Source organism: Zosterops lateralis (assembly GCF_965231275.1).
Source record: "Zosterops lateralis genome assembly, chromosome: 3".
NCBI lineage: Eukaryota > Metazoa > Chordata > Aves > Passeriformes > Zosteropidae > Zosterops > Zosterops lateralis.
This window is the reverse complement of record NC_139764.1, coordinates 21291658-21318576: the sequence shown is the minus strand read 5'-3', so window position 1 is coordinate 21318576 and position 26919 is coordinate 21291658. Positions and strand designations below refer to the sequence as shown.

The window sequence follows — 26919 nt, the reverse complement described above, 5'->3', positions numbered from 1 at the left end:
CCCTTGCCATATCTGGGAATAGTAAATCCAAATTAAAATTTCTGCAGGTTCTCCAGAGCTGGTTATCACCAAAGCAACCAAGGGCATAGTGTGTTAAATATGTTTTTTCCAGCAAAATATCTTGAGATCTGTGGTGGTGATCTCTTTTAAATACAGTAACCAAACTGTTGCCCAGTAATGTAATCTGTGATTTGGGTGATTATTCACCTGGATAATACTTTACCAGGGTGATAAACTTAGCATACTTGGCAAAGATAGGGTTCTTCAAAGTTTCTCCTACACATTTGTGTAGTTTTAAAAATAGCATTAAATGAACTGCCTGGTCAAGTTCTCTGAGAATATATTTCTCATTGTAAATTGAAATGTGAAATGTGTAAAATAAATTTATTTTCAGCTTTTCAGGGGTTTTCTGTGTATCCCACATTCATCTCTGTAGTAGAATTTTTCACTTTTACCTTTAGATCAATCCACCAGATTCTTCTTCCTCCTCTTTTCCTGTTTTCATCCTTGGTAATCTTCCTCAGTGTTGGAAATACTGCATTTGTTAAGTGGCATTGTACCCAGCATATTTTAGGCGACTAAGTGTGTATCTTGATATTTGAAATGTATACTGGTGATAGAATGAGAGCATGAGAAGCTAAAGCTGTGCCATTTCTACCTGCTGGGATCTTACAGAGCAGTTTAGTTGTCAGAATGTATTGTTTCAAGTCCAAGGTGCTTGTAGTATTAGTATTGTCATTTTATTGGCCACAGCATTGCTAAGCAATGCATTTGAGCTTTGAGTTAGTTTCAAAGAAATATGGTCTTGAAATAGGAATCAAATGGGCAAGAAGGTAACAGGCATGGCTTTGTCCTGTATACACTTCTGTTCTGCAGAGGAACAATGAGTTTGGTATTGGGCATCTGAGCAGTATTTGCACATAATTTGAGGGGAAGGGATCTAGCTAAGCAGCATCTTTACTGACACAATGACTGCCAGGAAGAAGAAGAAAATGTGCTTTTAAACATGTATCTATAATGCACATTTAGTAGGGACTGACTGCCTGTTTGCCAGAGCATAAATACTGGAATAGCCTACTATTGGTTAAGCTGGTTTTGTTTGTCTGTACTTTTGAACAGAACTGTACTTTAAAATAAAAGTTGACATTGAAAGAAATCTTTTTAGAAAATTGGTAGTAAACACCTAAGAACAGAAGTTCAGGTTCTACACCATAACGATTGTTCTGATTCTCCTTTTGTACTGAATGCTATGTCTAAAAGGATAAGAAAGCTCTTATATGACCTTACCATCTTTGACTATTTCTGTCTAGGGACTGGACAAAGGTCTCAAGATCCAGCCTTCAAAAGAAATGGTGTGAAAGTTCCCGGTGATCGAAGAATAGAGAATGGGGTAAGTGCTTGATGCAGTGGCCAATTGGACTGGGTCTGGCTGAGCTGGAGTTCATTTTCCCACAGCAGCCTTCCCAGTGCTGTGCTTTGCATTGGCAGCCAGAAAGGTGCTGATAACACTCCAGAGTTTTGGCTGCTGCTGAGCAGGGCTGGCACAGCATCAGCACTGTCCCAACATTCCCCCCACATCAAGGGGCTGGCAGTGGGCAAGGTCCTGGGAGGGGACACAACTAGACCACCTGACCCAAAGTAACCAAAGGGATATTCCATGACATGTGGCGTCAGCTGAGACACAAAGCCAAGGGAAGGAGGAGGAACAGGGGAACATTCATTGTTTTACAATGTTTGCCTCCTGGAGCAGCTGCTCCCTGTGCTGAAGCCCTGCTTCCCGGGAAGTAGCTGGACATCGCTCTCTGATAGGTAGAGAATAAACTATTTTTGTCCTTGCTTGCTTGCACAAACTTTTTTGCCTTGTCTTTAGTAAACTGCCTTTATCAATATAGGAGTCATTTTCCAGCTTGTTCTCTCTGCCCTGTACTGCTGGGAAGGGGACTGGTAGAGCAGTTTGGTGGGCACTTGGTATCCAGCCAAGGTCAATCAACCACAGTCCTTTTTGGTCCCTGAATGGGGTGAGACACAGACAGTTGTATACGTGTGTGTGTGTGTATATATATATATATCTTTTGCATACCATAGTAAAAAGTAGTTGCCAAGTATCAAGCTTCTATGTGGGGCACAGAGTTTGTCAGCTGCACTGCTTATCTCTTTATTTTGCTGAGTTTGGGAACATATTAATACAAACAATGGCTGTGTGCTTTGCCCTCACACTGATGGCCTTGCTACTCTGGGGGGAGCTGTCTTGTGGGGATGGTGGGGGAATACACCTCCCTCTCCCTGCCTGAGATTGATATGAATGTTTTTAAAATGCAGGCTCCCATGTTTGCTCATCCATATATAAGCTGTTTAATACTGTTAATAATATTAACTAATACTGTTGGGACCCTGTGGGATTTGTGGAATTCAGTGTCATCCTGGTGAAAGAGAAAACAAACTTTAGGTGAGGAGATACTGAGATGTGCTCTGAGGTATCCAGTTCCTGGGTGGCAGGGTGTGTGGCAGGTTTTGGGCAGGTGCCTGGCATGGTTGTATTACCTCCCATTGCCTGGGACTTTACGCCTGAACAGTCAACCTGGCAAATTGGCACGCCAGCTGAGAGAAGGGTGCCTTGCCTACCCCAGTGAAAACCAGCTGCCTCTCACCCTGTACTGGGGCCTGGCCTGTGAGCCACAGTACTCAGAGCGCTGTCGTTGAGGCAGGAACCCAAACTGTGTTTGAGGTCACTGTGGCTGAGACAGGGACTCAAACCACCATAATTGCCCCAGTAGTGAAAAAGGAAAAATAGTAATGGGCAAAGTAAGGCGCAGGTCCATATTGTTGGTTGGAAAGGGAGGAAGAAGGAGAATTGGGAGAGTAAGGGTCAGGTAAAGAAGCCAGTCTTTCAAAAAAGAAATTGTGAGGAGTGAGACAAATCAAACAGGAGGTGAAGTTACTTGGTCCTTGACCTCATCAGAACTTCAAGACTTGTGAAAAGATAACAGCTGCAACCACGTGAGCAGGCTTCTGCCTGGCTGCTTCAGTGCTGGGGTAATGGGGCTGACAGTCAGCACTTGGAAGGTCATGAAGTCCAGCAGCTGGGATCCCTTGCTAGAGGTCAAGAAATTGAAAGAAGAATTGAAAAACAAAGCAATTTGCAGTTTCTGGACGTGGCTCCTCTCAAGTGTGAGGGCAAGGTATCTGTTTAAGGAAGATCCTGTAAATTCCTAGAAAAGTGAACCACTGCACATGAAGGTATGTAGTACTGAAGAGAATTGGCAGTGCTGGAAGTCATCTCTAGTGATCTGAAAAGTGACAATGTCCCTTGTGCAGTGGCCATGTGGAGGAAGGTGGTTCAAAGTGCCCCTGCATCATATTCCAGCATCTTGGTGGCACTGTATTACCTGGAGATGGATACACCAGCTGTAGAGATGGCATCCTCCTGGCTTTGAAATGTAGAAGAAACTGGGTACTTCCACATCCCTATGGGCCAGCCCCCCAGATTTTTGGGGCAGCCCAGAAGATCACTCCTCTCCTGCCCCAGTCAGAGGGAAGGGCAGCCCCAAGAACAGGCCATGTAACGAGCTCTGGTTGTTTCTGCATGAGCAGGGAGAGGACATGAGGCAGTGGGATGGTGAACCCACCTCTAAGCTGGAAGCCCATGTCCATGAACTGAGGGGGAAGAGAGCTGTCCAGAAAGGATCACCCAAGAAGGCTATCAGTGTTGTTGCCACAGAGATACAGAAAGGCAATCAGTGATCTCCCAGACATAAAAAGACTGAAATTGTCTCCTTTAACAGTGATGAAGAGACTTCTGATGTGGCATTGCAAAGGTCAGCCAAATACTCTGACCAGGAACAGGAATAGAGAGTCCCTACCTCTGGCCAAGAGGAGGAAAGGGATGACTGGGTCACTGGACTGTGTGGATTTGATGGCCTGGCACATCAGATCCACATTAGTGTAAAGCTTTAGTAGATACCTGATGTGTGTTACGATGCCATCGAGGCACAGGAGTGCAGAACCCATCTGGATCTCTGGAGTGACTGGGGCATGCCAGGAGTTTTCTGTCTTAGAGGGTGAGGTGAGTTTGATGGGACAACTGCCAAAAGCATCAACTGCCTCAGGAGAGAGTACTTCAGGCATCCCAAGGGGTTCTGATAGGGTTTAGCTGTGGCTACTGTGAATACAGAGAAGATCAGTTATCCACCCTGCCTGGCACAAAAAGACCTGTTCACTGTGGGGTTGCTGCACGTTGAAGACCAGGAAGTGATAGTTGCTACCAGGACAGTGCACTAGCAGCAATACCACACCAACTGAGACTCTGTAGTTCCCAACCATGAACTAATCTGTTGACTGGAGAGCCAAGGAGTGCTCAGCAGGACCCACTCACCCTTTAACAGCCCCACATGGCCAGTGCAAAAGTCTAATGGGGCATTGCAAGACATTTTGTGGCGACATGGTACCTTGGAGAGAATTGAATCAGACAATGGGACTAATTTTTGAAATAACCTCAAACTCTTGAGAAAAGCAACATGGCGTTGAGTGAATACATCATGGCGCTTAGCACCCACAAGCCTATGGAAGAATTACCATTATAGTGAAAATGGAGGCTTCCACTCTTTGGAGATACTGGTGCAAATTGTACCATGGAAAGAAACTAAGAGGCTGTTGTGGTGAGGTTGTTAATGACTGCTCTAAAATAGATACAAAGCCTCTAGCCATTATCATCCTGGCTTTCAGTTTTCAGGATGTCACCAGGATTTGTTGGCTGCCATAGCTGTGCTTGTACAGGTGATCTCAGAGCAGCAAATGCACCGTACTTCTCCTTCTCCGTTCTCATCCAATTCTTTTCTCATACTACTTCACTTTGGGTTTTTTTTCACTTGCAGTTTTGTCAGAGGTCCCTAACTCCAGATTTCAAGTTGACACCAGTTACTGTTTCAGCATTGAATCCATTGTCTGCCACTCTTGCTCTGTAATTATAGATGCAAGATTGAATTTAGATTCAGGAAATATCTGAACAGAACCAATAACAGTGCTGCCTCTGAGAGTGGTGTTTTCCCTCCTGCCCAGCCATATTTCAACTTTCTATTTTCTTCAGCTTACATCAAAGTGCTTCAAATTGTAGTGATACACCTACGAGCACAGCTCCATCCTGCCACATGCTGAGCATTCTGGGCTCAGTCAGTCAAAGCTGATTCATGCTGAGCTGAATTAGGAAGGGCTCTGAAATGCCTCTTTAAAATGCTGCTGGGGTTTTGCTAGAAACATTAATGTTCCAAGAGATGTCATTTTCTGTGAGTTGTTGGATTGGGCTACACATGCATATGAGCTTACAGTTGTTTATTCCTTTACCATGAGAAGACGCTGTGTCTCTCTATTTTATTGTCTATTCAGTTGTTATTTTTGAAAGACTTTTATCATACTTCTCTGCAGTAGTTCTCTTAAGTGCTAGCCAAATTAAAAATTCTAGACTTAGCATGCTTTGGGTTTTCTTTGACAGGTGAGTGCACCAAGGATGGATATGACACTGGCTGAACTTCAGGAAATGGCATCACGCCAACAGCAACAAATTGAGGCTCAACAACAAATGCTGGCTAACAAGGTGGGTTTGGAATTGGATTATTTACAGCCAGAAACAAAGGTAGTAAGAGTCATGTGAAGTGGGGGGAGGATAGGGGAAGTGGGGTTTTTTCACGCTTTCTAAACAGAGAGCTCCTTTTCTTTGGCAGCCTGTTTTTAGATTTGAAAGTCAATGTATGCAAATATCCAGTTGTGAAACATAAATAATGCCAGTGATAAAAGTGACCATTTAGCTTACTAAAAGGATAGAGCACATAACATTAATATGTTGTCATTCATCCTGGTGGCTCTGTCACCTCTATTTGTGCTCCATGTGGTGACCAGCAATTTACCAGTTTGATCACCGAACAATGCTTTTGTCTCTGCTGTCCTGTCATGCTATCTTGCCTTCTCCTGATAAGAGTTCAGCGTGCCCGGTTTTCTGAAGCAGCTGGCTGGAAGAGATGTCTTGTATGTGATAAAAGTAACCTAGGACTGTGATTTATAAAATGCTTGCAGAACAATAACAGAAAAGCTAATGGAAGCACACAGGGTGCTTCTGAATTGTGTAGGGGGAAAAATATTCTGAATGCATCTGCAGAATGGTGACACAGAGTTCATGTTTTGTTGGAGTGTTATTGGTACACATTTACTCTTGAAAATGCAGCAGAAAACGCTGCTTTTGGCAGAGAATTGCTAAATGTGAGCCTGTCCTGAAGAGAGCTCATCTGTCTGGGTGCGTGTTCCCATGCATTTTAGAATGTTCTTTGCTGGGACAGAAGGCTGCTCTGAGGATCTGCTCTCAGTACTTTCCCTGTGTCACACACCCTATCTTCCTCTCCCTTTGAGATCAACTATGTGTGTCTGTATGTTTAGTACCTTGTTCAGTTCCCTTGGCCCTCAATAATTGTATCTCAGGGAAATGCTTCCAGCTATGGCTTTCAGATGGTTCTGCAGCACCTGCTAAGTGGTATTATGGCCTGTCAAAATGGCCAATAAAACTTTCTCTGCTTTGTGGTAAGGACAGGTGCAGCTATGGTGCAGGGAATGGGTCATTCAGCCAAGTGATAAGAGGTTTCATCTGAAATGGTGCAGCACAATTAAAAACCATACTGCCTTGTTTAATTGGCCAAAGAATTTTGGCCTCTTAGAGTTCAAGCTGAGATGTTCATATATGAGAAGCCTAAACTTTCACAGCTTCTGCTTCACTTCCAGGTGATGGCAATACACCCTGGTCTTATAAATAACACTGTAGTCACAGGAAACAGGAAAGCTATTTTTACTGTAAATGGAGTTGTACAAGATCTAAAAAAAATAAAAAAAATTAGGCATTTGATTCTGGATAGCTACCCATGGGGTAGGTGTCTGCTGCCTGTAGTTTGAAGAAAAGTCACCCTGTGGTTGTCCCACTGGTAGGATTTTTCATTTCAATGCCTCCCTGGAACAAACCTGCTTTCCTAGGTGCCTCTTCAGAGTGACTTTCCATTACCTCTTTTCTGCCTTCTGAAATCAGATGCAATATTAAAAATAGATTCTGAAGGAGGAAAAATGCACTTTCTTTTTAGACACAAGCGGTAATATTTTTTTTTTTGGTGACATTTTCCTGTGTGGGAGTGACTCTAAAGTAGTGCATGCACTGAGGGTGCTGCCTGGTCCTGGTTTTCTCCAGAAGGCAAGCTCGCTTTTTTGCTCTGCCTTTTTTATTCCAAGTGCACAAGAATCCCTGTTTTATAAATGTGACTGGTGATTTTTTTTTCTTTTGTGGGTTTGGTTTTTTTGGAGGAAGTGTGGAGTTCTAATGTTGGTAAGCAGTGGTAGTCTTGGATTTTAGTGGATGCTTGGGAAAGTCTTACTATTTCTACTCCCCTGAGGCAACCTGTTATCTCCAGAGCTGGAAGCCATGTATAATGGCCAGTGATTTAGAGGAGTTCTTTGTAGATGATCCAGTGGTCTCACAGTTTCTTCTAGGTCTAAACTAGACGTTTATATAGAAACTGGTAACACATTATTTTATTCTCTTGGAAAGGGGAAAGGATCCTCTCCACTAAGGTGATATCTGTTGTTTATGAGGGTCAGGTCACTGTAAAGGTTTTCCTGTGTCTTGAATTATCTGTGTGGTGATAGTGGTGATCATTATCAGGAGACCAGTATGTTTTCAGAGGTTTGGTATGCAGCCATCCTCCATCTCAAGGAAGTTTTAGCAGAACTAGTAAAAGTACAGATAGTAATGGAAAATAGCAATAATTTATGGAATACTTTCTACATAAAGAATGTCTAATATTCTCCAGCATGACTTAATTGTTTAAAATGAGACATGTGATAGAGATATATGAAGTACAAGCAGCGTGGAAAAGGTGGAGAGGAAATAGTCCTTAGCTCTTGCAACTCAAGAGCCAAGTAGTGATGAAATCAAATTAGCAAGTGTCTTGGAACATGAATGCTAAAACTTTTCTTAGACTTCAAAATCTTTGCCTTGACTGCAGGAACAGCGCCTGAAATTCCTGAAGCAGCAAGATCAGCGGCAGCAGCAGCAAGCTGCTGAACAGGAAAAACTGAAGCGATTAAAGGAAATTGCTGAGAATCAAGAAGCCAAACTTAAGAAAGTGAGAGCACTGAAAGGTCATGTGGAGCAAAAAAGACTCAGCAATGGGAAATTAGGTGAGTTACTGCTTGGGGAAGGTAGCCTCAGATTTTTCATGAAACATGATTCTTGGAAGTCAAACATTTCTGGTAATTTCATTGGAGTTATTTACAGGATTCCAGGAAATGCTCATCTTAACAATTTCACATCTTGTATTTACCAAGAAAACTCATGACAGACCTAGAACGAAATATATTTTCTTACTATATTTTAAAACATCCTGTAGGAGCACCCTGTATTTTGAGCCTAGCATGTCTGCTCTTTAATTATAGTGTAGATTTTTCCTTACTTGGATACCTTTGTGCACCACAGTAACTTTTTCCATCCTTGATGTCAATACCCTACAACATTTAGAGTGTTGTTTTCTTGGTCTATAACAAAGCTTAGACTGGTACCCAACTTACCTTTTATGCAAGAGGTAACTAATGGCCAAATTTGCTGCATATTTCCTTTTTAATTATGTGAATCTGACTGAGGTCTCACTTGCTATATAGGTTATGTGCTTGTAGCTCAGCATGTTGATAAAACAAAGTCTGAAATAAATATTTATTCTTCTGCCTACCTTGTCATCCTCTTTATTGTGCAGAATTTCTTAGTTGCAGCTTGACTTAACTGAAAACATGAGTATGTTATTTTAGTAGGAAGCATTTTGGTTGGCAGATGAAGCAAAAGTGTTTTTCTGTCAGAGAATCCCTTTTCTGTTTGGGTTCTGTTGCACAAAATAAACAAAAGTTTTAAGGTGTGGAAGGATGGTAGAATAATACAGGATCCTGGAGCATGTGAATCTGTTTTCGTGCACCATCCCCAGCAGGTCTGATTTTAGTACTTGCTTGAATTCTTACTGATTCCTTAAACTTCATTCTACAATAGAACAGTTTCAGCAGTGGGAGCAGCTGATGACAGATGTTTGTAATAGACCCTAAAAAGCCCTCTGAGCTTTTGTTTAATATGACAGCTTGGGTGTTTTGTCACTGAGTTCTTATGACCTAAATTCAGAGTTCTAAGTATCATAAATATGCCTTGTGGTTTAGTGTGTGTCTTCCTGCTGAATTCAGCATTCACTGAATTTAGGTTTCTCCAGATTGAATTCAGTCTGGCTTTGTGGTTTTGTTTGTGTCCATACTTCAGAAAGTTAAAAAAAAAAAACCAAGAAAAAAAGTTCTCTTTCCCTCCCTGTCCGTGCTCTAAGTAGCCCAAATTTCCATAACCATTCTAGTGAGGGTGCATTTGCCAGAGCTCAGAGGAAGAGCTGGTGTGACAGGGCAGTGGGTTTGCCTGAGCAGCCCTGCTCTGGGGGCTGGCAAGGGCGCTCTCTGTCTCCTTAAGTGCTGCCTTGGAAGCAGCCCACGCTGGGCTGTTTCTCAGGGCAGCTATTGTGCTCTGCCCTTCTTTGCAGTGGAGGAGATTGAACAGATGAACAGCCTGTTCCAGCAAAAGCAGCGCGAGCTGGTGCTGGCCGTGTCCAAAGTGGAGGAGCTCACCAGGCAACTGGAGATGCTGAAGAACGGCCGGATTGATGGTTACCACGACAACCAGTCGGCTGTAGCTGAGCTCGACCGCCTCTACAAGGAGCTGCAGGTAATGGGAGGCCAGCCTGTGACCTTCACATCTTCTGGGCTGAAAGTTGGTTGGGTTGTTTCTTACCTTGTTGGAAAGAAATCCTGTTGGCCCTGTTCCTGCCAGGGCTGTGTGACAGCCTGTGTGCTGAGGATGGAGGGTTAGTTGTGCTGGATTCAAGGTAAAAGAGAGGAAGGAGCACACGCTGCCTGTACCTTTCCTTTCTGCAAAATTTGGAGACTAACCAAAGTTTTCTCTGGAGGGAAAACATGACTTGACTTTTAGAAAGCTTTTCTCTTTCTAACAGTTTCCTGTCCTCGATCCTGAAAGTGAATTTGTTTTTATTTTGGTTGTTTCCCCTCCTCCCCCACTGCTTTGTGAATTTATTCAGTTGAGGAACAAACTGAACCAGGAGCAGAATGCCAAGCTGCAGCAACAGAGGGAGTGTTTGAACAAGCGCAACTTGGAGGTGGCAGTCATGGATAAGCGTGTTAATGAGCTGCGAGAGCGGCTCTGGAAGAAAAAGGCAGCTCTGCAACAGAAAGAGAATGTACCAGTAAGTGTGGGCTATTTATTAACTAAAACATTAATTCTGTGTCTTGTCTGTATAGCCTGAAGTAAAAACTTGCTTGAGGGTAAGGCTGTTGAGATGCTAGACTTGTTGTCTTTATCCATATGTAGTGGAAGTCTTGTATTATTAAAGTCCTTTTCAGGGTACATTAGTGTTAACCTACTTACTCTTTACAGACAGGAAGTCTTATGCTGTCATAAATTTTATTTTAGGTTTTTTTTTTTTTTTTTTTTTGGTTTTTTTTTTTTTTTTTTTTTTTGTTATTACTACCTCAACTTTATAATTCTCAGAGCTTTATCAAAAGAAGCACTTTGGATATTAGAGTATCACTTGCTACTTGTTTTGTCCTTTTTGACTTCTGTTTCAAAGTCCATGAATGAATACTGCAGAATAAGATTCTTTAAATTTTCTTCTTCTTTATGTTTTTCCCCAAGGTTTCTTCAGATGGGAATTTACCACAGCCAGTGGCTTCTGCTCCAAGTCGAGTGGCAGCAGTAGGTCCTTATATCCAGTCCTCTACTATGCCACGTATTGCTTCCAGACCTGAGCTTTTGGTGAAGCCAGCATTTTCAGATGGGACACAAGCTTTGCAGGTACCTGATGGGCCACTGAAAACACAAACGTTGCCCAATATGAGAGGTGGAAACAGTTCACAAGCTAAAGCTCCCGCAGGTAATAGCTTACAATTAATATTCCTTGTCCAGACGTGTTTTGTTTTCTTACCTAACAGCTCTGTTTTGATGTTTTGGGTTTTTTTAAAGCACAGCATTGTTTGAGATGTCAGTCTTGCTACTTGAGATTTTTCCTGCACCAATGAATATATTTTATAAGCACTGAGAGTCTATGATTCAATGTTAAAAATTAAGAAAATCTATTAGTGAGTACTTTGAGTTGTTATACAGTGTGGAGTATATGAGGGTTTTTCTATAAAGTAATTATTTATTTTAAAGGTCTCCTAAAAACTATTCAACAGTGTGTTTGAGTTTCTAGAGGCAATTTTAGTACATACCTGGTAACCTGGTGCCTGGATTTAAAAACTGGCAATGCCAAGTTTTCTGATTGTGCATTTTGGAAATGACCCATGTAAAGAATTAACCAATATGACAGATTTGACAAAGGAGGCAGTTGCTTGTAGCACAGAAATAGCAGTAAAGTTACTGACTTGCTGATGAGTGAGGTTTGGCCTCCTACTTGGAGAGTTTATGGATATTTGTTGGCTTCTCTCTGTGGCTTTCTCCTATGAGAGACAGTTCAGTTCGGTAAGAGAACTCTAAAGAAACGTTTTGAGAGTTGTAAATATCTCTTCTGTACTATCCTGGGAGAGATGAGAAACACTGGTCTCCCCAAAAGCAAGAAATGGAGACTGAGCTTGTAGAATAGTTCTGTTTCTTTTCTATCTCCCTTCCTTCATCTCCAATTCTGGCAGATACTAAAATAACCATTGCACAAAAGCACTTCCAAGTGTCTCTTGCCCTGTTGGAGAATGGAGGATTGTTTCTTTTTATTTGGTTTGCTGATTCTATAACTACTGGAGAGGAATTTAAACTCTAGACCACACAAAACTTGAATTTTTGCTAGAGGAATGTGTGGTGAACTAAAATATCCCTTCTTATTTTATAACATTTGGACAGGACTGCTTTCCTAGAGAGAGTTTTTGGTACTTTTGTCAGAATGAAACTTTCTGCTGCTGCTTATTATTACTGTTTGCATTTAACATTACTTAGGTTATTTAGAATTTAGTAGAGAGAATCTGGTGAAGTACTTTATAGGAGATTGCAAGCATTTTCTTAGTGGTTTTTGCAGATCTGGATGTCTACTCCAGTGAAGGTGAAGATCAGCTTTAATGCAGACTTCATAAGTACATTAAACACACAGATGAATTTTCTCCTGTTTTAGATACCCCTGGCAGGCTCTGTCTATACTTTAAAGCATGGTGTTTTTCTTTGCACAATATATCTTTTTTATACTTAACATTGTATCACTTTTAACTTAGCACGGATACTCAAAGAGAGTTTCCTACTAACTGGAAATAAGCCACTGTTAAATAATAAACCTTAATAAACCAAAGAGAAATTTCTTTTTTGAATGCTTTAAGTGCAGATGTGTGCTATGACAAAGAGTTTTGCTGCTGCTTTTGGTAGCTGTTCTTGAACTTTATTGGTATTCTTGTTTTAAAACAAACAAATGAAAATCTCTAATGATAGGTTTTATAGCAGTTAACCTCTATGTGATACTTTTACATTAGGTAGACCTGACTCTTAAAGACAAAAAGCTTCCCTATTTGTAATAAGTCAATAAAAACTACTATTTTAGCTTAATCTATCCACTTATTCTCTCCTAGGTTCTGTGGTCCCCAATGCAAAACCTTCCCCATCTGCCCCTGACTGGAGTAGTTCAAATACAGACAATCATATTAATCAAGGATCAGCCTTGACTTCAGGAAAAGGAATTGTGACAAGTGAAGGACAAGGTATGTTCTTGTGTGCTTGGCTAATTTTAAAATTTGGAGGATCTAGTTGATGATACCTCTCTTCTAAATGCTTCAGTAAATAATTGAGTATTCATTTAAAAGCACAAAAAATATATCAAAGAACATTGCCATTGGTTTGCTATGGTATTGCAGGGTTTTTAAGAAAGAAACTAAGCCCACAGCTCACTTCAGGTGGTGAAGTAGATCCTAATTCCTTCTTACATGCCCCTGTTGAATTTGCATAATACAGCATTTGACAGGCCCAGGGGCCCTTAGTACAGAGGTAGGATGGATGCAAAAAGCATCCCCTGCATACACTGTGGTAAATATTGCCCAGAGCAGGACTCTGACCCCTACAATTGCCACCCCTCTTGAAAGTTGTCTCCTCTCTCTTCAACAACAGCCGAAGGAGAAACTTTTCTGCGAGACAAGGAGAAGAAGGTGCGCCCGTTCTCCATGTTTGACTCAGTGGAGCAGTCTGCTGGCCTGGGCACGCTGAGGAAGAACCAGAGCAGTGAGGATCTCCTGCGGGAGGCACAGGTATGCAGGGAGCTGCTGCTTCCCGTCTGCCAGGGCTTACCCCTTACAGCTCTTCTAATGGATGTGGCTGGCAGACAGCTTTGAGAAGTTCTGGGGTCAGTTTTGAAAGGACTGCTTCTGAGAAAGAGTCTCTTAGGTGTTTGATGGTAATTGGTAACTTCAAATCATTCACTGCAGTCACTGTGGTGAGAATCTATGGCTGTGTTACTTGTAGGAGTGTGTATTTTTTCCCCCAAAGAGATATTTGCATGTTTGAGTTTTTTTCAAAATCATCTGCCATACTTATTTCACTCTTTAATGCAACAGTGTCCTATAGATGTTTGACAGCAGTAAAACTTCCCATCTTAATTTTGGCATGAGGGTGCAGTTTGATCAGGTACGGGCGAACTAGCCTACAACTGGAGATGATGAGTGCTTTGTTGGAGGGCAGCCTCTTGCCAGCTGAGTGTCTGATATCTCTAGAGAAATTACTGTGCCTTGCCATTCCTCCTGTTTTAAACATAGCTGTTACAGAAAGAATTAAAAAGAATAGGCTCAAAGTATTTACAAACATCAATGATGACAAAATGTTTCAGTTTCTTCTTGTTTCCAATGATGTTACAAACCTTATTACAGTAGTAGTAGATGTAAGATACTGTGTCATACTCAGAGGTTCTTTGGTCCTTCATAGCAGAACTCCTAAATCATGTTTTACTGTTCGATCCTAATGAAATTTTTTTGTCTTTCAGACAACCAATAAAAATGTAACCAAGGTGCCACCACCTGTCCCCACTAAACCAAAACAGATAAACTTGCCTTACTTTGGTCAAGCCACTCACCTGCAACCTGCTGATACAAAGCTGGATGGAAACCTGCAGAAGCTGCCTTTGGCTATTGCGGCTATGGGGAACAAGCAAAAACCAGTGGCACAGCAGCCTTCTCATCCTTCACAGCAAAGAATTTCAGTACCTCCTGCAGGTTCTTCCTCTAGCCAGGATCAAATTCTTCCTTCCTCTAAACAGGAGAATCCCCCAGCAGCAGCTGTGAGACCTTTTACTCCTCAGCCATCCAAAGAGACTTCACTGCCACCATTTCGAAAGCCTCAGACTGTGGCTGCAAGTTCCATTTACAGCATGTACACCCAGCAGCAGACTCCTGGGAAGAACTTCCAGCAGGCAGTGCAGAGCGCTTTGACGAGGGCGCAGACCAGAGGACCACACTTCCCAAGTGGTAAGCACCTGGCTCTCTCCCTCTCTCCTGTCTGATAAGTCTCAGACAGATGTTCTTTCCACCTGGTCTGTGGGTATGAAGCTGTTCTTCCAGGGAATTAAGTGGGTGAGGGCAACGGTAAGAATCTTAGGTAGATCTTCCGTGCTGTGTAAGAGTATTTACAATAAGTGCAGAATGTGTGTCTTGGGTTTGCAAGATAGCTAATGGTAGATCTAGTTACTAGATTAGTTCTGTTCGGTTTTTTGTATTCTGCTTCTTTGCCCAATATAAAGAATACACAACCTGCTTCACCTTTCTTTTGTTGTTATTTTCTTGTTGATCAAATATTCAAATGTGTTTCCCCCCACCCCTCTCTGAACTGCTCCACAGTGTATGGCAAGCCCGTGATGGCAGGAGCTGGGGTACAGAATCAGCTGCCACAGACAGAGAACATCTACTCCAACCTCCAGGGCAAGCCAGGCAGTCCAGAGCCTGAGATGGAAACAGCAGCCTCTGCCCATGAGAACCACGAGACAGAGCGGATACCCCGTCCCCTGAGCCCCACCAAGCTGCTGCCTTTCCTGTCCAACCCCTACCGCAACCAGAGCGACGCCGACCTGGAAGCGCTGCGGAAAAAGCTCTCCAATGCCCCCAGGCCGCTGAAGAAACGCAGCTCCATTACTGAGCCCGAGGGCCCTAATGGCCCCAACATCCAGAAGCTGCTGTATCAGAGGACCACTCTGGCTGCAATGGAGACTATCTCGGCTCCATCGCATCCCTCCAAACAGACGGCATCAGCTGCCGCTCCTGAAAGCCCAGTGGAAATCCCAAATCCTTATCTAAGCACAGAATCAGAAAAAGAAACAGCTGCTTCCATGCCAGAACCAGCTATTGCTGAGGAGACAGAAAGCACAGTAGCAGAGCAGAGTGAAGCTGCTCTTCCCCCCATGCCTTTGGACACTGTACCTGAAGCTGTATCAGACAGTGATGAACTCTCACAGCCCAGACCAGAAGAACCAAACCTAGAAGCTCCCCTGCCACTGGAGGTGTACATGGAAGAGTATCCTCCATACCCACCACCTCCTTATCCATCAGGGGAGCCAGAGAGTTTGGGAGAGGACTCATTCAATATGAGGCCCCCTGAAGTTACTGGACAGTTTTCCTTGCCTCCTGTAAGTATTAGCTTACAACTGGGGTACCCTGTGAATAAATCATCTCAAGTGCTGCCATAAACCCTGTGCATTGTGTTGTAGAGCTCAGGCAGATGTGGGAGAACACACAGTCTGGAAGTCTCTGTGGGTATCTGTTCTATTTGTGAGATGCTCTTATCTCCAGACTGTATAACAGTAATGAAAAGTCTCTTGTCCCTAGAATTAATGGCATAATGAAAAGTTTCAAACAGAATACACAAATAGTAAAACTCCACAGAGCTGTAAAGAACGTTCCTTACAGAAATCTGCCTACATGCAGATTTTACTTCCTTTTTAAGAAAAATTAAAGCTGCCTTTTTTTTTTCTTTGAGGTACAGATACAGATTTCACAACCATTTCTCACTGTTGCTAATATGAGCCGGGGACTAATTTTCTTAATCCTGGCTTGCATTTGTTTGTCTGAAAGTGTCTTGCTTGAAAAATAGGGAGGAACAGACTTCTTTAGTTTCTACCTTAAAAACTCATTTGTAGACATCAGCTGTTCGTACATCTACTGAATGTTTCCTGAATTTGAAATCCGATTTAACATCAGTCTACTCCCAAGTTGCATCAAAATGGAATCTCTTGGGGCTGGGAAGAGGCAGCATTTGTACCATTTTATTTTGCAAGTTGGTATTTGTGTGTGGTATGATGTTATCTCACTGTTGTAGAAGAAAAATGCTTAATGTTTTTGGTTTCTCAAAGACTTCCTTTAAAAACCTATCAAGAGTAGGGTTTTGATAACAGTTTTGATAACCCAATACATAAGTGGTTTTTTCCTCTATCACTTCAGTGCACAGGAGTTAAAAGGTTTAAATGTGCTTTTTAACTTTGTAATTTGTGCCTGGAGTAGACATTTCATGTGTTCATGCTATAAAGATTTTGTTCTTGTTCCATTTTAAAAGGAAACATGAGTGGTAGGATTTCCTGAATTGTGAGAACTCATTTCTGCTTGGTTTTGTAATAATTCTGCAATGATGAGAAGAAACCAGCCCAACTTCTTGATTTCATATTTAAATCCGTGGGTTGTTCTGCCAGACTCACTCTTGAAAAAGTCCCTACTTTTGATATTATGTACAGATCTACAGGCAGAAGAATATTTTATGGGAATCTCTGCTTATATATCTTATCTCCACATGCCTGCTCTTGCAGAATATGAGTCAGTTCTATTCATCTTTGCTGGACATCTGTCAGAAATTTACATACCCTCGTGAATAGTCTTATTGCTGCTGCCCAGCAGCTGGGCCAGTGCTGAGCTAATGCAAGCGAGTTCCCTAAAGGAATGGATACAAGCTCAGCTATAGAAATCCTTGGTTTACAGTATCAATGGGAGCATCTAAAGCAATTCTACACTTGGTTCTATATTTTTCCAAAACCATTTTCTATCACTGTTTGCTCCTGCTAACCTCTGCTATACTTACAAAAACGTTAGGAAGTTTGCATCAGTATTTAAAGTAGCGTACTTTGTGGAGTGTGCTGCTTGGTTTGTCTAACAGCTATGAGAGTTAATGGTAGGATTGTCCGAACAACAAGAAAAAAATTCATCTTTTCCTGATCTTTGGTAGTTTCACTACTTTGTGATGTTTGATCAAAGTAATTTCTGTGTGAGAGTTGAATAACAACCTTGTCCGGAGATAAAGGCAGAGATCTTTCGTAACATGCTTAACCTAATATATTCATAATGTGTTTGGGGATTGGTAAAAAATACTACAAATTTCTTATTAAACACTTTTCTAGTTGATGATCTCTGCTGTCATTCCCAAATAAGCAGTTTTGAATTCATCTTCTTTCCAGGTAAAAAGTGCGTGTAACTTGTGTTACCTTTTCACAGGGGAAGAGGACAAACTTGCGTAAGACTGGCTCTGAAAGGATTGGACATGGAATGAGAGTGAAATTCAATCCCTTGGCATTGCTTCTGGATTCATCTTTGGAGGGGGAGTTTGACCTTGTGCAGAGAATAATTTATGAGGTACAAATGCTAATTTGCAAGACAAGGAGTTTCAATCCTGGTTGAAACTGGGAAGTCATAGCTTTTCTGGACTAGTGCAGAACCTAGAACTGTTTTTGAGGAGATAAATCCTAACAGGTTCTAAGTGATCATACTTGAAGGCTGATTTTAGGTGTATTAAATCCACAGTTGATTTTTAGCATCAAGACTATAAATCTGCAGGACACCTTTTTCGCATTTTTTACGTAGTGTTTCATTCCCTGTCTGGCACGTTATCGGGTAATTTGAATCCATGTGACCTTTGCCCACAGTTAAACTAGACATATATCAGAAGTATGTTAAAAGTATTTTTAGTAAGTCATCAAGATCCTGTTTCTCTGAACCACACTGTTAAAGGGAGATTGCAAGCTTAAATATGAGTCTTGCTGTAAAATTGGTAGTGGTTGTAGTCTTCTTATGTCCTTCCTAGAAATACGTCACAAATTCATATTTCACAATAAGGCAACTGATCTTTGTATGAGAAGAGGTATTTATTCCAGAGAGTTTCACCTGAATGTGATTTGTTCCTTTCTGGCTGGCCAGGTGGAAGATCCTAGCATGCCCAATGATGAAGGAATTACTGCTCTGCACAATGCTGTGTGTGCCGGGCACACGGAGATCGTGAAGTTCCTGGTGCAGTTTGGGGTGAATGTGAACGCTGCAGACAGCGATGGATGGTAAGGCTTTCATTAAATGGCTCCTTATGGATGTTCTCCACAAGAATCAGGACTTGGGAGCTGCTGCAGGTCCCTCACAATGTCCCTTGCTTTGCTCCTGTGGAGCTGGCAATGAGTTTTCTTTCCAAAGCAGTGTAACTGCAGTTCTCTGTGAGGCATTATGTGGCACTGGGCAGATGGGAAAATAGGGACGTAATAGCAATATTCCGTGTGTGAAAAAAATTTGTAGAGATGAACACAGTTGTCAGGAAATTACTCTGTTTCTTTGAGGCAATTGAAGACAGCTTATAATGAGCCTTATGCTGAAATTCCCAATATCCTATGTGAGATAACCTATAACTTACCTGTGCTCTTGGCAGTATTTAGCCCTGCAAACTCTGCCCAGTTCTTTGTCCAATTATCAGGCAACTTGAAACAGAAACAAAGTGGAAAACCACAACCTTCAAACTAGGCTTGCAGCTGATAATGTATTACAAATCCTTTTTACAAATAGCTAGGGAGATTATTTGTGGAAGGCTGCCGCAGGGGGTAGTGATTTTACTGCTATTTCTGCCTATAACAGAAGTGCTTGAGGCCTAAAACTAAATAAAGGTGCTTGTGCTCCCTCAGCCTGAGGGGTTATCACAATTACATGCACTTGTCACAAAGTCACATCTTGATGTAATTATCTATATTGTAAGAGACATGATGTCAGAAAGATTTCTGAGTGGGTTTTTAATATTGATTAATTTTTTAATTTTTTGTTCCTTAATGAGTGTTCCTAAAATGTTAATAGATTATAGAAAGGTAGACTAACTGGAGATCTGTATGGACACTTAGCTTTAGGGCTCAAGCAGCTCTCAGTAGCTCCTGTAACCTGTGGAAAGGGATTGCTCGTGGCATGCTGGGTGAGGTGCTGTCCTGGGAAGGCCTCAGCAGGGCAGGGCTGACTGCCTGAGCTCCTGCAGGCATGGATGCCCTTTCCCAGGGCTCTGAGTGCTCCATGAGCTGTGGGAGTGAAGTGCCATCCTTGTGTCCTTGCCTTGCAGGACCCCTCTGCACTGTGCAGCATCCTGCAATAACGTGCAGGTGTGCAAGTTCCTGGTGGAGTCGGGGGCAGCTGTCTTTGCCATGACCTACAGTGACATGCAGACGGCCGCTGACAAGTGCGAGGAGATGGAGGAAGGCTACACGCAGTGCTCCCAGTTCTTGTATGGTGAGTGTCACCCCCTGGGCCTCTCTGCCATCTCTCTGTTCATTTGGGCATGAGGAGGGGTAAGCTGCACACTCAGGTGAGGTCCCTGTGTCACAGGCTCCTCTTGGGAAGAGAGGTTTTGGCTGGCTTCCTGTCACAGAACGAGTTCCATCAACATCAACTTCATAATAGTCACCCTGTGGTGGAGATCTGAGTTACAAAAGGTTTCCCTACATTAAAAGCTTTGAGTGAAGCATGTGTGTTGACAGATACATCAATTAGGTGAATCTTGCCACGTAAGAGCAACTTCTAAGTGAAAACAAAAGTGGTATGGATATGTCAGTAGGCAGCTCATAGCTGTTAGCTGGTGTCTTGAAATGAGGAGTATTTCCTAATGGGCACCTTAGAACCAGGAAAGGTATTGCCAAATTCCTGCCTTGATGGATGTTAGTAAGCAGTGAATTTGACTTTTCCTTCCTGGTGTATTTCTTTACTTGCATTTAAAAAGAAATCCCATATTAAATTTAGACTTTATTCAAATAGTAAGACTACAGTGATACAATCTTTGAATGGAGAAAACTAATTCCCCCTAGGGTGTGATGAGTATTAGTCAATGAGGTTTTACATTACTTTACTGTATGTTTTGTGTGTAATGAGGTTTTAAATTTCTTTTCTCTGTTTTGTATGTAGCTCATGTCCCCTAGGCACGTACCAGCTGGTGTGTCATCTCTCTGCAAGAGGTTAGAGTAACAGCAATGTAAAACAGCCGAAAAAGCTGTAAAACTGCTTTTCTGCTTTTGTGGTGCAGGCAAGAGCTGAGTTTCTCTAAGCTGCTCAGTCAGGAGATTTCAAAACAGTCCGTCCAGCTGTCCTCACTAAGCTTGAAAGCTGTGTCTTTGGTGCCAAATGTGTAGTTTTCTCTATAAAGGGAGGAAGCCTTTTTAACTGGCATCAAAATTCGTAGGCTAAGCAAAATCCCATTTGGTTTTGCATCCGGACTCCAAGGGAGGTCATCAACACCAAATACCCAAGGAGGATTGTAGGACTAGATAAAAAAAAATACTTGTCTAATATTTTAAGCTGGTTTTAATTCAGAGGTTAATTAAGAGATGGTATATTTGCATTGAACAGCTCTTGAGGGATTTCTTTCTGGAATTTGTCTAATTCCTAAATTCAGGTAAACTGCCCATGAGATCCTGGGGAAAGAAGGTCCGTGGTCTCGTTATATACAGCATGAAGAAATACATTCTTTTTGCTTGTGGGGTTTTTTATGGCCTGCCATCTGGTGATTTCACTTGATACTCTGTTTTTTGTTGAGTTTGGGATCCTTTTGTGTTATGAGATACTTTTTGATGGATCCTGAAAGGATTGTCAGGTTTTGGCCTATTGCCAGTTTTTCCAGACTGAGACTCTCTTGATGGTGTTGGCTGTTCATCTATTGAAGTTCCGTATTGTTCCATCAGAAATTAATCCTATTGCTAGGACTGGTTCTGGTTGCCGGTAGTTAATGTAAGAAATTATTCCCTGCCTAAAACTGCTTCTGTAAAAGAAGTTTGGGAATGTGCATCTGTTTCCAGAACTGCACTAAAACCTGTCCCTCTCAACTCATTATTAAACTAATAAACCCTGGTGTAATTAATTGATACATCTAATCTTTTTTGTTGCAAATCATGTCCAGTGTCAAGTAAGAGGTACAGGTAGGTTTAAATAAAACCAATCATCCTTTAGCATTGATTAAATGACAGGTCTGATGCTGCTTAAGTATGGAAATTTTCACTTTCTTAAATGCAATCCCTGTGCTGCCTGTTTGCCCCACAACAAGGTGAGGCAATAGGTGTGACTATTAACACCCCTTTGGGACACCACATGCCTTGTGTGAATCTTCTTTGTCTGCTTTGAGGCTTGGTGCTCAATCTTCCCTTCCAGGGGGTGCAGAGCACAGCTTTGGCCAAACCTCTAATAACACCAAATGCAAAGCAAGGGAAGAGCTTCTCTGAGCAGAGCTTATCAGGCACTGGAAGTAATTTAATGTTATGTGCTGAGCTGGTGTACAGAAGTAGAGAACTTGATTTGAGCAGGTGCTTCCTTTAGCACATGTAGGTGGTAAATAGGTATGTGATGGGAAGGGACAAGTTTTGTGGCGCTGTGCAGTGTACTCTCTGCTCCTGAAAATATAAAAACCAACCAAAAAAACCCGCCAATAGAATTCAGTATTTAAAAATAATTACCTAAGAGAAAATCAATTGGTGTACAAACTAAGATACCTTTTACAGTTTTCTGCTTAGAGGTTGAGGAATGTGTACAGAAAGAAGAGGATCATCTCTGGTTACAGCTGTAAAATGAGCAAGTAACCCTGCAGGACATATGTGTGTACTCCAAAACACCTTGGTCCAGAAATAATTTAACAGAATTGTATTTCTGAAGGCAGTGTTTAAAACAAGAAAAAAAAAAGTGTTGGATATTAAGAGCTGCTGAGATAACCAAAAGCAGCTGCAGAGTACCAGGCAAATCATTCAGGTACAGATCTGAGATGCAACTTGCTTTAAAGTTCTGAAATAAAATGACCCAGATGGCAAATGACACCACAAGCATTAAATGACAATGGTGGTCAACCCAAGCAGGTATTGCTATCTCCCTGTGACAGAAAGAGATTACTATTGCACTCAGAGTATAGAAAGTGCTTCTTGTTCATCACTTAGGTCTAGAAAGCGTGAACACAAAAATACAACCTTTTATCAATCAGTACTGCTCTCCCCATTTGCTTTGTATTTTTTGAGCATGTTTAAGGAAGGAATCTCTCTGCTGTAAGTAGCTTCACAAAGCCACTTCTTCCAGGGCCAACTCTTCAGTAGGCAATAAGGTGCCAAGTAGGTAGGGATTTTGGGGGTTTTTTCCAGCACTGTCTTCCAGTAAGATCAAAGGAGTCTTCCCTTCTGTTGTCGTTTTTATTTCTATATTCTCTTCTCAGTAGAGCTGCTGTGTGTTTTCAATGTTGCAGGAGTGCAGGAGAAGATGGGGATCATGAACAAAGGAGTGATTTACGGGCTGTGGGATTACGAGGCTCAGAACGAGGACGAGCTATCCATGAAGGAAGGGGACTGCATGACCATCCTGCGGCGCGAGGACGAGGAGGAGATCGAGTGGTGGTGGGCACGGCTCAATGACAAGGAAGGCTACGTGCCCCGAAACCTGCTGGGGGTGAGTCCTGCCTGCTGCCAGAGCCAAAAATACCCCACCCCAGCATGTGGGTTGTTTTCTCATTGGGTCTCTTGCATTGAGGTGCAGCTTTAAGAGTCAAGAGGAAGGAGTAGACATTCTCTATCTTTATTTAGTGGGTGAACACCCTCTGTTTAAGGTACTTAACACAGATTAATGGGTGCATAAAAAAGTAACATGTATCACCGCCCTGTTATGCACAGTGGGCCCTAATACCAACCTTGTCCCACCATCTTAGAGAAAGAAAACCCCTTTTATTCAAACATGACATGTGAATAAGATTTTCTTGAGCATGTTCTCAAGCACATGGGGTGATTTTGGGGCTGTCCTGTATAGGGCCAGGAGTTGGACTTAATGATTCCTTGGGGAATCCCTTCCAACTCAGGATATTCTATGATTGTTGGAGAACAAAGGTAGTTTTCCCTGTCTCAAAATGTGATGTACTGGTACAAAGGGCCTCCAGAACTGAAACTTCCATGGAGAGTGAGTCATGAGTCCTTCCCTGTGTACACAGGGCCCCTTTTGATCCAAGGAGATAACCTAGATTTTGCACTGTTTATCTTTTTTTTTCTAGTGCTGGAAAACAGATTACATTGCTCAGTAAAGGCAGATCTTTGTTTTCTCCTATGGTTCTTAAGTAACATTTAACCATATGTCTAAAGCGTTGCATGAATGGCCTCTCCTTCTCTCATCACCTTTTGTATTGCCTTTTATTTAAAACAACTGTGTACAAATAAGATACTTTCAATTATGTCCCTGTATTTCTCCTCATAGCTGAGTTGCTAGAAAATTATGGCAGATGGACACATACATAAAAATTCCATTAAGCTTTTTTCTACAATTCTAGCTGCCCTGGTGCTGGAGATAAGAGCTTCTCCAAGATTAACCCCTGTGAGTTTTAGCTGATTGATGTATGATGCTTGAAAGAGGCTGAACCTCCTTCCTCATGCAGATAATCCTTACTCTTAAACTGGTTGGATTTTGCAGAGCGACTCTATCTAATGCAAAATCAGTTTTCATGTCTGTATCATTTCCAGGTCAGGCCTACACACCATGTACTGTAAAATCCTCCCTAGCATAGTACTCCTGCTCAGTTTTTTCCTCTCCAAAGTAAAAATCTCTAAATTGAGAGCAGCCATCAGCCCGGCACAGTAAGGTTAAAATGGCATTTTTTGGTTTTTGGCTGCCATGGGGTGAATTGTGCATGTAGTGCTTGGGCTTTGAGCCTGAGCACAGGTGTGTAAGAACATAAAGAACATCTGTGCTTCTACAAAAAAAAAAAAAAGTACAAGGCAGCACAGCTTAAACTGGGGATCAAAATTTACCCTTGTAAGCACAACACAATTCCAACAGAATCTTAGGGGAAAACTACACAATATTTACTGACTTTGACAATCCTGCGTCCGTTCAGCTGTTCTAGTGCTGCCACTGAAATATCCTGTGGTGCTTCTACAAGGCAATTACTGGCCTCTTGGTATAGCAGCTGAATTCTAGTCTGTGATGTTCACCAAAGAGGAAAACATTTGGTAGATTAATATATTGGGGTTTTTATCATAGTTGCTTTATTCTATTGCAGTCAGCTGTACTGAATAAAAACAAGAATTAAATTATCTGTATCAGAGCTACACCCTACTTAGTGACTCCCTAGCTCCCTAAGCTAATAAGATAATACTGTCAAAGGGAGTCTTTTGAACACTGTCAGGTGTTGGGATACTGTAACTGACTGACTTCATCTCTAAGAGTGGTGAAATCACAGCGGGCTGAGACAGGCCTTGTGGTGAAGTTGTTGGCCTTGTCTCAGTCACTGAGAAAGGAAGAAAGCCAGAGTCTGGTTAAAGAGAGAAGGGGGCAGCTTTAAGGAGAACTTTAGATGGGCAAAACTATGATGTGGACATGTCCTGCCATTTAGAGCATGGAGAATTCATCTCTCCTAGCTGTATGAAGTGCACCCTCCTATTCTCACATGCCAGTGGCCATGCTTTTCAGAACAGCAGCTGTTCCCTAAGCCCTTCCAAGTGGGAGCCAGCAGCTTCCCAGGCATCTTGTCCCTTCTGAGTGCTGTCCCAAGCTGTGTCCTGTCACTTGTCCCCTGCACCCCTGTGTATGCAGCTGGGATGTGTGAGCAGCGCAGGGCCCAGGGGCCAATTTCCTGCTGGGCAGGTCATTCATGGAACTGGCCTCCCACCCTCCACTTCCGTGGTCCTTCTGCAGAGAGATGTTTCCAGCTTGCCCAAAGCTATACTGCCATAAAAGCTGATAGGTGAGAGAAAGCAAACCAGACTTCAATCTCTCTCTGGTCCCATTTATAAAACAGAGAATGATCCCACAGTTCCCTGAACACTGAAGTCTCTTGACTTACAAAGCCACGTGCTTTTCCTGGCCCACCCATCTGGGTAGCTGAAAGTACTCAAAGCTGAAAGTTATGTGCTGTTCAATACCTTCCTTTTGTACTGATTTTTTTAAGCTTGCTTAAGATTGTTAAATTCACATTTGTCAGTGCTCTGGGTGTTTTTTATAACCGCGCTTTTGCTACTATGGATTACATTAGAATTGTAGCACCAAAGAGGGTTTTGTTTTTTTTTTTGTTCCTTTACTTTTTCTTTTTAAAAAAGTAACCTTTTAAAGTACTAACAATTTAAACCTCATTTCTGTTTTACCTTCAGCTGTATCCAAGGATTAAACCTAGACAAAGAAGCTTGGCATGAAATAGTACAGAAGCCAGATTCTTGAAGTACTAATCATGGATAACTTACGAAAAAAAAGGTCCGTTTTGTGTTGGTTCCAGTATCATGAGACTTATTTCAATGACAATGTAATTTGAAAGCTACGAAAAATGTGCTTTGAAAACAAATGAAGGATTGATGCATTAGCAAATGGATGAGGGCATTGTACAAGATGAAATAATGCTTACAAGCAAATGAAATTCTGCTGCCTGTGGTCAAATCAAGCCATTATGTTCAAGTACCCACCCGGAGTTTTTCCAACATGGCAGAAGAGAGTTTCACTTTTTTTTCTGCATTCAATACAAGGACCTTTTGAATTTGCCATTGAAGGAATCATCATGAAACAGACAACTTGGTTTTGTCCAAATTTATCCCGAGGCTTTTTCCAGATGGGAAAAATTAAAGTGTGTGCACAGCACCCAACTGCTTATTGCTGGAAGCAGAAAGTTATTCAAAAGAAGCTAAAAAACCTGAAGTGCATCTGAAGAGTGACAACTACATGACCAGTCCATTAAGCAATAACTTTTAAAAAACCTGTAGCATCTTAGAACTTATGTATTCAAACTATCATGTGCTGTAACAGAAATGTAGTTTTAGATTCCTCTTTTTACAAGAGCCTCATGTATTTATTGTATTTTGTACTTTGAAGACTAAGTGTAGAAACTTTCTGTAGTACTTGACAACTTACTTGTTTTTATTCCACTTGTTTACCATTAAACTTTTGTCTTCTCTTAAGCTTTAATTCCTTTATTTTAATAGTGATTTTTATTAGAAATGTTACCAGTAGAAGACACTGCTGTTCTATATTGCACTAACTGTATTAAACTGAACCCCTCCTCCCCCATCTATTGAAGGTAGTTTTTCTGCATTTAAAATTGAGCTGAATCTATTAGTTGCACTTTGTCCCTTAGCTTTTAAGGTTAACATACTTAAGGAAGAAAAAAAAAAAAAAAAAAAAAAAAAAAAAAAAAAACCAACAAAAAACAACTTGGTACAAGTATTTTCCAAATAAAGCCTTTCCTATAGAGCTATCCTTTCCATCTCTCTATTTGGCAATAATTTGATACTGGACAGTATTTAACAGAGGAGGAAATAATTCCTTAAGGGTATTTACAAAGTGCCTGACCCTGCAGGCTCATGTTTTCCCACTAGGTAAGTTCTACTGCTTTCTGAAAAGGTGCCCATAAGGAGGAAATAGTTTGTAGGGTGGACACAATTCCTCAGGTGGTAAACTAAAGGCAGCAGCAATTGGCTCATGGTCACAGCCTCTGATTTCAACAGGTTGAAGTGTGGGATGTATAGTATCAATTATCTATTTAAAAACCTTCAGCTGTTCAAGCATTAATATTTTAAAGTATTGGCTTATATAACATTTCATGAGCTGCCACACATCCATAGTCAGCTCCAGCATGCTGGTTTTCCCCTTTAAAAGGCAGGAACT

At 41.7% G+C, this 26919-nt stretch overlaps 1 protein-coding gene across 2 annotated transcripts in view; it reads left to right on the top strand.

Moving 5' to 3' along the window:
- The window catches only part of TP53BP2 (tumor protein p53 binding protein 2), a 51797-nt gene extending 25584 nt beyond the window's left edge, over positions 1-26213 (top strand). For both annotated transcript variants that reach the window (XM_083856367.1, XM_083856368.1), the window contains exons 4-18: positions 1311-1390; positions 5486-5587; positions 8028-8202; positions 9582-9763; positions 10134-10298; positions 10748-10985; positions 12655-12783; positions 13187-13323; positions 14052-14532; positions 14902-15683; positions 17533-17670; positions 18232-18365; positions 19394-19560; positions 22538-22737; positions 25419-26213. In XM_083856367.1, coding sequence (XP_083712493.1) covers positions 1311-1390; positions 5486-5587; positions 8028-8202; positions 9582-9763; positions 10134-10298; positions 10748-10985; positions 12655-12783; positions 13187-13323; positions 14052-14532; positions 14902-15683; positions 17533-17670; positions 18232-18365; positions 19394-19560; positions 22538-22737; positions 25419-25460 — 3152 coding nt within the window. In that variant the 3' untranslated portion in view covers positions 25461-26213. The remainder of the gene's footprint in view (positions 1-1310; positions 1391-5485; positions 5588-8027; positions 8203-9581; positions 9764-10133; positions 10299-10747; positions 10986-12654; positions 12784-13186; positions 13324-14051; positions 14533-14901; positions 15684-17532; positions 17671-18231; positions 18366-19393; positions 19561-22537; positions 22738-25418) is intronic.
- Positions 26214-26919: the final 706 nt, after the last annotated feature.